General features: G+C 47.7%; 1 protein-coding gene across 3 annotated transcripts in view; it reads left to right on the top strand.

The window, feature by feature from the left end:
* Positions 1 to 15,439, top strand: part of TMEM104 (transmembrane protein 104) — a 66,829-nt gene extending 51,390 nt beyond the window's left edge. For all 3 annotated transcript variants that reach the window (XM_075014898.1, XM_075014896.1, XM_075014897.1), the window contains exon 10: positions 9,433 to 15,439. In XM_075014898.1, the coding sequence (XP_074870999.1) occupies positions 9,433 to 10,193 (761 nt within the window). In that variant the 3' untranslated portion in view covers positions 10,194 to 15,439. The remainder of the gene's footprint in view (positions 1 to 9,432) is intronic.
* Positions 15,440 to 15,787: the final 348 nt, after the last annotated feature.

Below are 15,787 nucleotides of genomic sequence, written 5' to 3'. Positions count from 1 at the left end.
TGGGTAATAGTGAGCTGTCTGAGAAGCTTATATGTGCAGTACAGCTCTAGCACCTTGTGATCACAAAGGAGCTCAGTGGGTTTAACCACCCGGACCATTGATGAAAGGCAGCCACCACCCTCTCAGGTTGAGGAAAACAGCTAAGTGGCTAGTGCCCTCTGTGGCAGTGGGAAAGGATCAGTGTTTTCTGCAAGCTGAGCACTTGGGTGGCCACCCAGGCGAGATTGAAATGCTGTCCAGCTGATGAGCAGAGCACCCACAGCTGGGAGCATGTGTGTCGTCTTGTGGTGCATATTCACACATGCCTCAGTGCACGTAGCAAAACGTATTCTGCACGATGGAAACAATTAGAGGAGCTATTGGCAAGGATACCCCAAGGCAAATCTTTGCCCTTCCAATAAGTGCCTTTGGGATTTGGACGTCCACAGTACAGACAAGCCTCCAGTTTTTAAGATCTCCAAAAGAACCATACTGTAAGCTGTGTGCAGCTCCTTGACTCCACTTGGGAATGAAGAAGTGACTGGAACCCTGTCTTTCCAGTGTGTCTAAGAATTTCAGAACTGAGGTGTAGGCAGCTTAGCCTTGCTCTGCTTTGTTCTGTATACTTACCTCTGGCTTCTGAGTTGAAATGGGATAGAGCCCCTCCAAATTCCAGTGCTTGCCTGCTACCATCAAGTCCCTTAGGACAACCTTGCTGCCCTGGGACTCCCAGCCAGTGTGCTCTCATTCTGCATAAAATGATATGCTTTGGTTTGGCAAAGGTCCAGGTAAATGAGTTAGAAAGAGAGACCGTTTTTTTGATCCCAGAATCATCTCCAAAGGGAGCTGGCCCAGGGAGCCTATGCACACTTACCTCCTCTTCCCCTTTCGGCGCCGTCTCCTGCTCAGAATCCATCACGCTGCCTTGCGTGTGAGATGGGCAGCGAGTGGCGTGCGTTGCGAGGGGGTGATTCATTATCATTATCCCCTGGCATATTGATTCTCTGCTTCGAGAGGAAAGCTCTGTCACACCGCCCGCCAGCGCTGATGGATGGTTTTGCTGCAAATGTGTCAAAGCTGTAACCGGGCGCCTGCTTAAACAAACAGTTCTAAATGGGCAGATGGGGGCAATGAGGCATAGGGACCTCCATTTATAGCAAGATGGTGTGCAAACGTTTCGCAGCCAGCGCTGCTCTGGTTCATTAGAAGGGATGACATGCAGAGCAAGATGTCTGCATAACCTGGTGATGCTCATTTAGTGTTCATCATGGTTTCCAGGCTAAGGGAATGGAAGCGGTTAGCAAGAGCGCAACTCGTGAGCTGCAGCAAATGTACGCAGTTAGCCACATCTCTTACTGGTTGCATCCCTCTTGCAGCCTCTCTTCCGCAAAGGGGATAATGCCAGCTGAAAACAGAAACCAAGGTTGCTCTACAAATCGCGAGAGCTTGCTGCTGGTCTGCAGTCAGCTGCATTCGGGAGCAGTTCCCCAAGATCATTGACGCTCCTGCTTGAAAGGGCCAGTGTGCAGAATCCGACATCAGCACAAGGCCCATTCCGCCTCACTTGGCCGCTGTCCATCCATTATAGGAGGACCTCTTTAGGTTGAGAGACTGTAGCATGGCACCTTTAAGATGGTCACTGGAGAGACCTATTGACCAGGAGAGCAACCACCTCTCTAATCCAGAAGTGTTCTCTGTCACCAAGCACCAGCGAGGCTCAACTGTGCAACACGGAGCAAGTTCAGCTCTCTGAAGAGTGACTGACAGCAGATCTCCCTACGTTCCTTCCTGTTTCCTAGTGCACAGCTTGACTTGGAACCTTCCTGTTTCCTTCTGCGTAAGGCTGATCTGGAGGCAGGGTTGCAATTTCTCTACCTCCCAGGCTTAACGTCCTCTTCAAAACTCTTCTAAAAATAAGTGCATCTGCTGCCTCGGCCTTGCCAAGCAGAGCTACGCCAGTGGGCTACAAGGACAGGTGAAGTCAGGAGATCATTGTGAAGCGCAATATCAGGGCAGCAGCTGTAGGGACATGGATTTATTGGTAAAGGACAGATAGTGGGGAGGGGTGTCAGGGTAGCTTTTCAAGCTTGACAGGGTTTCTAGTGCCTTATGAAAGCACCAGTGAAATTGTGTTCTTGGGAAGATTCACAGCAAGTCTGAGCTGTGATTTTTATTTGTTATTATGAATGAGCATTAAAAGCCTTCCAATAAAATTAAAAGGACTCCAGGACACACTGCCTCAATCATCCAATATTCATAATGTGTTTGGTGCTAAAACAGAGATGATGTTTTCTTCTGACTTCCCTAAATTCTGTCTCCTAACAGCTGTAAATTTAACTCTCCAGGATCTAGAGAGAATAAGGTCCTTTCCCTGGTGAAAGCTGTTAGCTGGGGCACTTTGGCAATGTGGCAGGGACAGAGGAGGAGAACAGTGACTGCTTGTTTCCACACCTCCTCCTTGTGCAAGGTGAAGGGCAAACCTGGGGTGGTGAAGACGGATGACCTACGGCTGCCCCATCGTGGAGGGATGGAACATGAACATGGGGTGGCTGCATTCACTACCATCGTTCAGTGACAGAGATCCAGGTCCCCAAGTTGTTGCTAGCACAGAGAATTACATTTCTGTCCCTGCTCCCTGTTCATTGACATAGCACCTGAGCATACCACAGTCTCGCCCCTCTGCCCCGGAAGAGAATGGTATGAAACTTCTCCAACACCTGGGACTAGGAACCAACCTGAGACTGCTGTCTTTCAGCATTTGTCTTGATGGGGATAAAGAGCAAATGTGGGATCACCTTCTGTGAAGCTTCTGGCTCCCTGCTTGGGGTGAGCCTGAGACTCCCCAATTCCCTGCCCTACATTCTGTGCTAGGGTTAGATGTCTGACTGAAGTCAGCCCAGGTGCCCTTCCACTAGGAAGGAATGCAGGGCAAGCAAAAGGCTGCAGACAGGATCCTGGTCAGGCTCTGAGGAAGTGCTAAGCTCTGATTTGACGTTCTCATTTCTGCGTATGGCTTTGTGTTATCTATCTGCCAGAGCCAGCACAGGTGGAATGTTAAATATCCCTAGAACTAGATTTTCCCTTGGTGCTGATGTTCAGACACAGGCTCATATGGTATTCATCCCTCATCTGGCCACAAGAATCCGAAAGCAGACCTGGCCTCTTTCTAAAACCAACATCTCTTCAGTCTAGAGAGACAAGCAGCCTCCGCTTTTCTTCTCAGAAGAGGCCTGTGTGCTACATGTAGAGCGCTCCTGATCAATGGAAAATCTCAGTAAGGGGATGGTGATTAAAATTCCATGCTGTTTCGCTTGGCACCCCTTTCTATCCTTCATCAGTAAGGATGGGCTCTCAAAAAGGTGGGATGCAGCAGTGTGCCTCCCGGAACCGTTTGTCTGACTGTGTGGAAAATGAGCTGTCTCAGGTGTGCATGAGTTAGTCTTTTACGCTGTTTTGTAGAGGGGCTTGCTTTTTTTCTAAACACTCGGAAAGTTCAAAGTGCAAGAGCTGATTGTAACCTGCCAGTAACCCCTTGAAACCGTGCAGTCTGCCTCTCTGCTGACTGGTGCAACTGGGCTAGTCAGCCATAAATTCTAATTTACACAGTACTGTTTTCCAGGAAATGAGGGTGAGAGGAACCAGAGGCAGGGCACTGCATCACATTAGCAACACTTTACAGTTGCATTTCATTTTTCATAGTCTCTTGTGATCTTTCTGGCCTTCCCTCCTTGTCAGTTATATAATGGGTTCCTATAATATGGTGTATAGAGGTCATTCTCCATCACCTTCATTCTCCTATCCTAAGATGTGTTCTCACAGACACCTCCTCCTCCCTGCTTTCTCCTCAACTTTGTATTCCCAAAGCTTGGGTCTCCAAATGTTTCATAATGCAGATCACCAGGAGTGCTCCACGAAACACAACTGGAGAACCAGTGGTATACAGGCATCTCCTGTGTGCTCTTGACATCTGTGAGGCCTGTCTCCAACTGTGAAAGTATGTGATCCTCTTGCTTTTCTCTCCTACCTTCCCTGGAGAAATGGTAGCCCTCTTCACGTGTCTGTGCAGCAACTGAAAATCATACTGTAGCAATCAGCTTTCTAAACAAGGTTCTAAGCTAGTTTCCTGGACCAACATAGCAGAGGTTGTTTGGCTAGAACCAAGCTGTACTCTACTTTGGGGAAGGCGTGGATGCTATAAGCTATACCGTGGTTTGGCAAGTGCAGCTTTCAGAAAAGTAATCCAAGTCCTTGCTGATTGGAGAGGCTGTATAGATTTCTGTGAGCAACCATCTTGTTTGTTTGACTTCTGCTTGCTAGAATGTGCAGGTGTAGCCCTATGTTTGTCTTCTACGTTTGGAAGGTCTCTTCCATCCCTGCTTCATATTTCAGTTCTTCCTGCCCAAACCTATTCCTTACCCATAAGTAATCCTCTTCACACGTTTTCTCTCAGGCTACGTCTACACTAGCATTCCTCTTTTGAAAGAGTCATCCAAATGAAGGAAATCGAAAATGCAAATGAGGCACAGATTTACATATGACGCCTCATTTGCATATTCTTTTGAAAGAAGAAAATCCGTATAGACGCAGTTCTTTTGAAAGTAAACCCCACGTTCGAAAGAACCCTTAGAACCCTTCTTCCTTTTTTTTTAGTTAGGGAGAAAGTGAGATTTCCTTTTGAAAGAGCTGTGACTACACTGCTTTTCTTCTTTCGAAAGTCATTATTTCAAAAGTAAACCCCAGCTTTGAATGAACCCTTCTTCCTGGAAAAAAAACAGGAAGAAGAGTTCTTTCAGAGATGGGATTTACTTTCAAAAGAACTGAGTCTACACTGCTTTTCTTCTTTTGAAAGAAGAATATGCACATGAGGTGCCAGATATGTAAATCTGTGCCTCATTTGCATGTCTCTCTTGAAAGAGGAATGTTGGTGTAGTCATAGCCTCAGTGAACCAAGTTCCCACCTGGTGCAGGAGCACTACAGAGATATTAGTGGTGGAGCTGTAGGCTACTTTAATAGAGAGTATTTTGGCTTAGCTTTCAGCCCTTTTATCTACTTGAGGCTGCCTGTCAGGCTCTCATCATCTTTTTCATTGTGATTTTATCACTGAGCGTAACTAGGTTTCAGAGTTTTCATTTGGCTCTTGCCTTCTCCAAGTGTCAGGTAGGTAAATGTAGTATCTGAACCTTTAACTCTCCAATTCCAGCAGCCAGGACCAGAGAGAGACATTGTTCCACCTCAAAGACCGAGAGACAATACAGCTGCTGGGGAGGCATTGCTTGAGAGCTCTATCTGGGATAAATTGCCGGGGGAGGTTGTGGAATCTACATTCCTGGAAATATTTAAGAGCAGGTTAGATGGACTTCTCTGAGGGATGGTCTAGAAGGTGCTTGGTCCTGCTGTGTGTGCAGGGGACTGGACTCAGTGACCTCTTGAGGTGCCTTCCAGTTCTAGTGTTGTGTGATCAGTGTTGTGACTTCAGCAGGGGAGTCTCCCGGTTGCCCCAGCCAGCACAGTCCGCTGAAAGGATGTGAGATGGGCACTGTGTGCCCCTGAAAAAGAGAGCACCCTACATGTTGCCACTATCAAGGGAAACATTTCATTTGAGAGCTTCTTGCAGAGTAGTAGCACTTCAGCTTTGACACACTATTGCTCGATTGCTTATTAGACTTGCTTCACTGGGATACTCATGTCGGAAGGCAAATTCATTCTGGCAATACAGATATTCTATAGACCATAAAAGCTTGCTCTGCTCTTCAGTCTTCTAGCTGAGAGTCTCTGGCTTGGTGTACACTAGGAGAATAAGTCAATTTCAGATATGCAATTCGAGCTGCGGCATTTACAACAGTTACATAGCTAGAATCAGCTTATCTGAAATTGACTTACTTGGCCTTCCTTACTGAGGAAGGTCGACAAAAGAGTTTCTCCCCTCGACCTCCCTTACTCCTTGCAATAGGAAGGAATGCAGGGGTTGACTGCTAACTCCGATAGGTCGATTTCATGCATCCCTACCAGGCACTCAAAACTGAACCCTGGAAGATCAACCCTGAGCAGGCCAATCTCCCAGGTAATGTAGACATGTCCTCAGAACACTTTAGAAATGTTGCACCAGTAGTTCCAGCAGATTCTGTAAGCTCTCCTGTGGGTGGCCTTTGCAGGGGAACCCCATCAGGGTCCTGATCTAAAGCCCGTTGAAGTCAGTGGGGAGCCATTTCCTTGGCTGTGTTTTCGATCAGGCCCTAGTCTTCCCAGCATAACAAAGCATGGCTTCCTTTTAAAGGAATTCACCAATTTCTCATGGTTGTGCTGAGGACAATGGGGTGAACAACAGAATCACTGTAGCGGACTGACATGGGCAGAATGTGAGTGAGGCCTATGCACTTTGCCCTCAAAAAGTGGGGAATCCACTCAGGTTCTGCCTCCAGCAGTTTTTATTCTAATCCAAAAAGTCTTGGAGTTCAAGAAGCAAGATGGGGAATTTTTAGTCTCTGAATTGGAAGTTTCCACAGTTCAGCGGTTGTGTGCATGCAAGTCACTTGTGTAGAAAGCTGTGCCCAGGTCTCATGTGGGTCCTATCCCTATAATAGGCATGGAGTGTGGAGACAGGGGTACCGGAGGGATTGGCTCTGACAGGTTGTGAAGTGGAAATGGGATCCCATGCTGCTCCCCTGTGTAAGAGCGTGTGCTGGAAACAGAAGCTAGCCTGCAAGTTCCAAAGCTCCGGACTGCGCAGAGCAGCTACCACTGTGCCATGCAAAGGCTTTGAAAAGAGGTGCAAACTCTGAGGCTCGCCAGGGAGTTCAGCTGATCCCACTGTGTGGTGTTGAATGAGAGCTGATAAGACATCTCTTGACAGAGCAGAGATGGCAAAGATTGTCGCTCTTTTTCCAGTAGGGAAAGAGGCACAGGGCTCCTGCAGTTAAAAATAGTTAAGATCTGACAGAGATACAAGCCTGGGCTTCATGAGTCGTATGTGTCTCCTAGAAGAGAGAAATAACCATCCTCTGCTTGCGTTTCCCAAGCGGCGCGACCTGTCTCTTGCGTTCATTCTTTAGCATCCTCTCTGTTCCTCTCCTGTGTCGCTTTTCCTTTCCTGTTCCCATCAGTCTGTCCAAGCCCCCAGCCCTGCAGAGGATAGGCAGTGTTCTGACACAGGCTCTGGATGCCTTGAAGGGGTTTTCCGCTTTTGCGAGAGTAGCAAATAAGCTTTCTGGAGTCTTTCTGGCAGTGATGATTTGGGGAGAAGTGAGAACACTTTACCAGAGAGGCTCTTTCCATAATGTGTCTTTTTCCTTAGCTCAGATTAGACAGAGAAAGTGAGCAGATACCCAGAAGGGAGAATCTCTGAATCCTTCCAGCTGTCTCTTCCACGTCCGGTCTCAGGGATGGATGTTGTGCTTGGTATTCCCAATGTGGTCTTGCTCCAGTAATATCTGTATATAATAGATCTGGGAAAAAGGACAGTTCATATTTTAGACGCAGTTCAAAATTATCAGCCAACCTTGTCCTCTTTCGCTAGGAAATGGAAAACCCTAGTTGGTAGCATATGCAGCTAATAAAATGCTAACTGCAGAGTGGGTCAACTGAAGTGTGTGATGGGATCAGGGTTAAAAGGGGATATTCTTAAAGAGAATGGAGGGGTGTTGTGCTGTAGGGTACTAGGTGGAGTTGGTGGGTAAAGAGTTACAGGGGTGGGTGAGGGTTACTGCTTATGATGTGCAGTGTACTGGGTAACTTGTAGCCTCAGAGCACTGGAACGTCATTGAGTTTGAGTTGTCATCTAATGCGCTAGTCTTTCAGCAATAGGTACGTGTCAGAGTTGGGCCAGTGAAATGGATAAATGGATGTTTTGGGGCATTAGGGCCAGTTACTGGCACGCTTAGGACCAAGGCACTGTTGGATGCTGGGAGGTATAATTGCCCCCTGGGTTAAGAGAAAAGTCATTACAGCTTGTGGATCAATGAGGCTTTAGATGAAGTTGGTCTGGTCTCTCCTAGGGACTGGATAAAGCAGAGTGCTTGTAAATGTATTCCGGAAACATCACATCTCTTCAGATCTCCCACCATGGGGTCACCAACACAGAACACTCTCCAGGCGCTGGCAGATGTAGGCGGTTTACAGCTGCTCAACAAATGAGCATCCTCCAGCAGGCACCCAACATTTTCAGCACACAGATGACCTACCTGCACTGGGATGCACCTTGTGGAGACTTGATGCTTATGTTCGTCTTCTGGTTATTTAGGACATGCAGAGCTACCTAGGAGGAATATCAGCATTTCAATTTATTTTTTTTGTTACTGGCAAGTCCTTGCTCTGCTTAGGCCTTTCCGCCAGTCTAGGGGAGAGAGCTGCACAAGAACCAGGGCGTCCCAATCTTCCCAGACGTGGCCAATTTCAGATTGTAAGGACATGTCAAGCAAGCAGAGATTTTCGCCTTTCCGTAACTCAGCCAATGACCAGCTGTCCCAGGCTTGCAGCGCCTTCCATGATGTCAGGGTGCGGACCTTCCTGCACCCATTGATAAGCTGCTGTTCCCTGCATGTGGTTTATAGCTTCTGGCCCAGGATCAGCTATTGGAGCATGATCTTGGCTTCATTTCCTGCCCCAACTCTAACCCAGACACTCATATTTCTTCTTTTCCAGAGCAAGTGCCTTGTTTGGACAGGCTAGTGGAATATCATTAGTCTGGGTTTTCCCATTATCAGGGTAAAGGGCAAGCAAGTGGATTTTATGTCTGGAACTGATGAATTTTAATAGCACTTTTTCAGGGCTGCTTTAGTTTCTCTGTCCCCCTCTGGGATTAGCAGTAGACAGCCTGTTCTTCCTGCCTAAGAAATAGCCAGTGCTGGCTGTTGTTCTACTCACCTTCCCTGGCAATAGCAGCTGTGTGACTTACACTATCCCCAGCACATATCCCGTAGGCTAATGCTTCAGAGGCCTCAACTAGCAAGTCATGTGTGGTGTCCTGTCTATGGCTGGGTGTAGGATCTTACCTCTCTCAAATACCCTTTAGGCTAATGCCATCGGTGGGGACATTTGGAAGGTGTTTCTCATACTTCCACAAGGTGGCAGGGCAAAGAGACCCTGACGTGAAGAAGTGATGAATGACCGCAGTCAGACTTTGCAGAGCACAGTGTGCCTGTTTCCTGAAAGGGGGGCCTCTGAGAGAGGGTGATGATTAGCGATACTTGCTAAAGACCGAGTCATAAGGCTGTTCCTGTACGAGTGCTCTCAGAGGTACAGCCTCGTCTTGAGAGCCAATAAAGCGATAGCTCCCTTGTATAGTCCTCCTTGATATGCGGTGCCACATTCTCCATAGGGAAGTGGTTTTCCTTATCTCTTGAGCTGTAGACATGTGGTGAGATCTAGTGCAGAGATTGTCTGTGCTGTGAGGAGAGCTGTTTCGAGCCTGGATGCTGGCATGACTTATCTTGTTCTCTCTCTCTCTCGTTTCACAGCTTTTGTCATCATGATTATTTTGGCCCTCATCCGCATCGGCAAGGGCGAAGGGGAAGGTCACCCGCCTCTGGCACAACTCTCAGGGATCCGCAACCTCTTTGGGGTGTGTGTCTACTCCTTCATGTGCCAGCACTCGCTGCCCTCCCTCATCACTCCGATCTCCAAGAAGCAGCATGTAAACAAGCTGGTGCTTCTGGATTACATCTTAATATTGGGCTTCTACAGTCTCCTGTCCTTCACGGCCATCTACTGCTTCCGCAACGAAATCCTCATGGACATGTACACCCTCAATTTCACCAACTGTAACATCGTCAACATCGCCTTCATTCGTTACTTCCTGGGCCTGTTTCCTGTCTTCACGATCAGCACCAACTTCCCAATCATTGCTGTGACCCTGCGGAACAATTGGAAGACCCTCTTCCACCGGGAAGGTGGGACATATCCATGGGTGGTGGATAGGATTGTCTTTCCGTTAATCACTCTGATTCCCCCTGTTGTAGTGGCTGCTTGCACCCATGATTTGGAGTCCATGGTGGGCATCACAGGGGCCTATGCTGGTAACGGGATCCAGTACATCATCCCAGCTTTCTTGGCCTACTGTAGTCGGAAGGACACTCAGCTGGTCTTTGGTAGTGGCACACTCAATAAACATCTGTCCCCTTTTCGGCACACCTTCTGGATCGGGTTTGTGCTGTTTTGGGGTCTTTCCTGCTTTGTGTTTGTGACTGCAAATATCATCCTGAGTGAAACAAAACTCTGATGATGGGTTAGCAGTGCTCTTCATGCAGAATTCTGAAAGAGATTCCAGGGTTACTCAGTTAACAGAAACAGGAAACCCAACAGCCTGGTCTTCACAAGCATTCAAACGTGTTGATGCAGGTTTGTTCTGGATGCGAGGACATTTTAATCCACTTTTTACTTTGGGTGCTGATGTAACTTGCTCAACCTCCTTTTGATTCTGGTTCTCGGATTTCCCGGGATTGTGATCTCTCAGAAGGTCTCCATGGTTATTCAGTGTCTGACCGTTTCTGCCTTTAACTGCGGGGCCTGTGTTACAGAGCAGCTTTGGCTCTCTCCAGGAACAGCTTCCTTACAGTACTGAAGGTTTCGGCACAAGGAAGGCTGCTCTGACCTGCATCCGTGCCCCATGAGAGCTGGACAAATATCCCTGCCAGAGACAGGGAACTGTTAAAGCTGGAAACACGATCCAACAGCTGTTCTCTGGAGCGAGTCCCCTACTCCTCACCAAGAAAGTAACAGACTTTTTTGGGTTATACTAAAACATTTCAGGTGCATGGGGAGGAAGCTGGTTAACTAGAGATGACAACTGGGAGCATGTCTGGAGGATGGCTTGAGGACTAGAACACAATGGACTTGTTTGTGGTTACTATGACTGGTTTTGTTACAAAGCTTTCTCACAGTGTCTCCGTTTCTCTTATTGCCTTTCCAGAAAACATTGGGCTTTTATTTTATTTGTGCTCAAACATATGGATTCAGGGTGTCGGAATTAGCTCATTGGCCGGTTTTGATAAGTACACCAACACTGGGTCCTACGGTTCTGCTCCTAACCCCATTTTCTCATTGCCTTAACTCTCCTCCCCAGGCAAACCTGTTCCATGAGGCTCTGGATCCCCGTGGCTTCCTCAGTTTGTTAGCTGTTTGGCACTGCTAAGCGGCCTCCACTGTCAGAGCAGCTCTTCATTTCACACAAGTGCTGGTACACCAGAGCAGACAGTGGCCTCAGCGGTCAGGATGCACATGGCCTTGTTGGGAAGTGCTAATTACCTGTCAGTTACATGCATCAAGAGTGCTTGTTGGGCTACTGACATGTTTCCAGTCTCATTCTCTGGGTAATTAGCCTTGAAACAAGCTGGGTGTTAACTCAGGGGAGAATGTTGTGCCAGGGAATTCAGCACTTTCCTACTCACTGTGCCTGTCTCACTTTAGAAATGGAGCTGAAGAGTACGAGCAGCGGGAGAAAATCATGGAGGGAGCTCAGGAAATGGTCCATAACTACTTTCCCTGCCTCGAGTTAAGAATTTTTCTTGCTTCTGCGCAAGACAGAGTTTTAGAATCATCCACCCTCCAAAAGTTCTGTTTTAGCACAGCTTTCTCCCGCTGACAGGCTGACGAGCGCTTGCCTTCTCGCATGGGACCTGTCCATTTGATTGGACGCGAACAGTCTTTGATTAAAATAGGTGCGGCTGAGGCTGCAAATTCTGTTACTGCAGAGTGACACCTTTATTATTGCAGCAAGCTGAGGGTCCGGGGTCAAAGGTCAGAAAACAAGGTTTTAATAACCAGACTTCAGAACGTTTACTGTTTACATTTTTACCTTAAATATTCTAAAACATTTTCCCTCCTGTGATGAAGCCAGGTTGAAAGACAGCTGCCAGTCTCAGGCATTATATGCCCCTGCTCCTTGTGCTAAGGTGATATTAAGTGTCACTTTTTTCACCAATGGTCAGCCTGGCAGCACAGTCTTTTTTAATCAAGCTTTCTTCTTAATACAATTTCAGGGAGCACGACCGCCTGCCAGGCAAACATCAGGTAGCTGTGCAAAAGGAGGGGAGGGGAGGAACCTCACCACCTGAAGCGCTGTGAAGGTGTCCTTGAACATTGCGTAACCCAGGCTGTGCCAGTTGGGTGGAGGGGAGTTGGTTCCAGCACAGTAAAGCTGACATCCCTTCTCCCATTTATAAGCACTATTTGGCAGCCTTACCGTTGCCTCACTCAGCTACCTACACAGCCTTGAGCACTCCGCAGAAGCTGATTTGGCTCCTTTGGTGCCAGGTGATACTGTGTGAGTGAATTGCTAAGCCCGATGCTCTATCCTGGATTAGGGAGAACAAAAGCACAGGCGTGGTTTGGGGGGCAAATCCATCGTACAGCTGAGCTGGGACCCACCTGTGCAGGAGTTTGCTCCTGCTTCCTTCTGTTGCTCATTTTCACGGCTGTTACATCTGCCAGCCAGGAATGGGACAAATCACAGATGCTGTGACAGAGCACAGTAGGCCCTTCTGTTCTTGAACAGCTCAGGACAGCCAATGGTGAGGGTAGGTGTTACACAGTTTCAGCAAAGCAATGAGCTGGTGAAAGACCGAAGAATGAATGAAAATGCTGCATGACACAAGGCTCCTTTTTGTAACAGAGCCTTCAAGGGGCTTTCTCTCCCTCTGAGCAGTGAGCTGAATTTCTCATCTTGTACCCCACTGGCAGCACCAGACCAGACCAGACCAGACCGCATCCCTACATGGCCAGGAGCAAACAAACCACTTTAATCAGCCCTTTATTCCTTCATTGCTTCCAGGGCTGCCGTGTGCTTCAAGATTCTGATCTCTCTCTCGCTCTCTCCTTTTCTCACCCTTGGCCTGCAGAGGTCAGAGAACAGAGCTGCTAGAAGACCTTAGGTCTTGTCGTCCGCCTGTCTTCAGAGAGGAGACTCCTTGGTAAAGCTGCAAACATCAAGTTCTGTATACTCTGTAGAAGCTGCTTAGCCAGGCCCTGGGAACTTGACCTGCGACCGCATAATTTGGTTGACGACTCCAGGGCAAAGGCAATCTATGACTACAGCGACCCTCCAGTCACCAGGAAATTTCACCTTCTGGCCCCCAAAGGTCTGAAAATCGTCTTTGTCCAAGTACAATTGTACAGGGTCTTGTTTGTACGACCAACCGCGTCGTCTCCCTTTCTCCCGCTAACCCTTCCTTGCATGGGCATCCGCAGGTCCCCAGCCGTCTGCCTTCAGACAGGCGGAACTTCTCCTCACAGACTTCCATTACAATGTGCCTTTTCTTCTCTGGCTTGGATGACTCCCCTTCGGTTGAGCTTCCTTTCCAATGTTGCACAAAGGTGCTTTCCATGGGCCCCTTGTGGGAGCAGTGAACACATGTTATCCAGCCTTGATCTGAGGCGTAGCTGAACAGTGAGGGATGTCCGGACCGTTGCAGAATGGGTGTCTTGGGTAGTAGCCCCCCAGGGAACACTCTCCTCCCTACATATGACGTGCAATGTCAATGAGATATTCCAGACACGTGCCCCGTTTGGAGACTGAAAGAATCAACTCACGGTGGGAGAAACTCCACAGTGAGGATGGCTGGGGAGAACTTTTTCATTGATGTGAAAAAAGAAATGCCTCCAAGTTGAAGGAAAACAGGGAATGGGACGGATGGAGCCAGAGGAAAGGGCTATGTCCCAGCCCCTCTCCTTGTAAGCAAAGCCGGCAGTGGGCCAAGTGGCTCTTGGCTTTTCTGGGCCGGTGTGGTACGATAACATGTCTCCTCCTGTCTGGTTTACGACTGAGACGACATTTGAAATGGCTGTTATGATGGAGTTATTTGGATCCTCACCGCCCCATACGCAGCTTGTCCCAGTGTGTAATCATTTCTCATAAAGGCATACAAATAAACACATTCTACATCTCTTGGTCTGGCCTTTTCCTGGGTGCATAAGGAGTTATTTCTCCTGGTGGCAGCTCCATTATCTAAGCAGCCTGTGGGAGCAGCATTTGGTGGGGAGGGTGCAGACACAGAGGGCAGGGGGCGTTGTGAGAGCTCAGAGAGTAATTGAGGCCCTAGTCTGTCTCTTTGTATTAGCCGTCTGCATCTCTAGATGTTCTCTGAAAATTCAATTAAAGTCTCTGTACTTTCCCCTTCTCAATTACATTCCCTTACGTTTAAAGCTAAAGAAATTGAATCATTCCTCCGCCTCTGGCAGCAAATGAAGTTTCCGCTGGCAAATTTATTAGCTTCATAAAACCCAGCTTGAGTTATGTGAAAATATTAGAACATATCTTTATGATGGAAATAAACACTTCCCCTCTTGCCGTTTCCCTCTGAGGAAGTAACAGACAGTGGTGGGTTTTTTGGCTGGACTGTAAATCTGAAATCAAAGTGGCACTGGGGATGGATTCAACCTCCTGCCATGCTTCAAAGAGCAACAAGAGCAAGCAGGGCGGTGGGAGGGCGTAAAGTATCAGAAACAGGCTTGGGAAAATGTCGCTGTTTGAAGCAAATTTAATGCTAGTAAACAAAGAGAGCCACTTAAAAAGCCCCGTAGAGTGAAGTCCTCTTTCCACCGTAACGGTCTGGCATGGACAGTAGCAGGGCAAGCTTCATTCCTGGGGCAGAGGTGGGAAAAGTACCCAAAAAGTTACTTGAGTAAAAGTGCAGCTTGTTCCACTTCTGGATACTTGAGTACAATCAAGATGTGAATGGGGTGTGCCTTTTACTCAAGTACTTTTCCAGAGGGACACTGGTGACTTGTACTTAAGGGACTCAGCAATCTTTACAACGTGAAGTGCCAAAATTTGACTGTTTGACCTCTATGTACTGGTGCCAGAGAGATTTTTTAAAATCACTAATAGTCCTACTTACAACAGCTTCATTAACGAATGAAGATGCAGAGCTTTACCATTCAGGCGGTGGTTGGTAGCGTTAGCTGGTCTGTTGTTAATCCACAAGCTCCAGCCTCCATGGGGGAAGGGAGGTGAGGCTGAGCTGCCGTCTTGCGTGCCAATGAAAATCAGCCTGTGTGCTGCTCTTGACACCCATGCGGTGGGTTTTTCACCCCTGCCGTGGGGCATCGAATCAGTCTCGGCCGTGAGTTGGAGTAACCGCTGTCAGAAGATAGAGCAGTCTCCATGTCCGTTTCCTCTCTGGCTTGTGTATTGAAAACACCAGTTGTGACAATATTTGTGATGCGGTTGCTTCTCCAGCCTAGCAAAGCATGAGACAAAACCATTTCATACTGAGTTCATGCGTCATCCCACAGCGAACCACTACCAGATTAGAACCAAAACACGAAAGCAGTCCAGTAGCACTTTAAAGACTAACAACAAAATTTATTAGGTGATGAGCTTTCGTTGGACACACCCACTTCTTCAGACGATAGCCAGACCAGAACAGACTCAATATTTAAGGCACAGAGAACCAAAAATAGTAATCAAGGTTGACAAGTCAGAAACAAAATTATCAAGGTGAGCAAATCGGAGAGCAGAGGTGTGGGGCGTGGGGGAATTCAAGAATTAGATTAAGCCAAGTATGTAAAAGAGCCCATATAATGACCCAGAAAATTCACATCCCGGTTCAGACGATGTGTTAATGTGTCGAATTTGAATAAAAGAGAGTTCAGCAGCCTCTCTTTCCAGACTGTTGTGAAAATTCAAGCTTCTGTTTCTCTACCGTGCGTGCGCACGCGCACACATGCACTCAAGTTGTTGCACTATTTCATGATTCTTCCAAATCCACAGCTACTGGCACCCTCACCTCTTTTCTACCTTGTGGTTCAAGTACTGCTGCTCCTCTTCTAACCCAGCTGCATGCAAACCAGCCATTCTGCAAGGAGCCGTTTTCA

This window comes from Carettochelys insculpta, chromosome 20 (assembly GCF_033958435.1).
Source record: "Carettochelys insculpta isolate YL-2023 chromosome 20, ASM3395843v1, whole genome shotgun sequence".
Taxonomy (NCBI): domain Eukaryota; kingdom Metazoa; phylum Chordata; order Testudines; family Carettochelyidae; genus Carettochelys; species Carettochelys insculpta.
The sequence above is the reverse complement of the archived record's forward strand: the minus strand, read 5'-3'. Positions and strand labels throughout refer to the sequence as shown.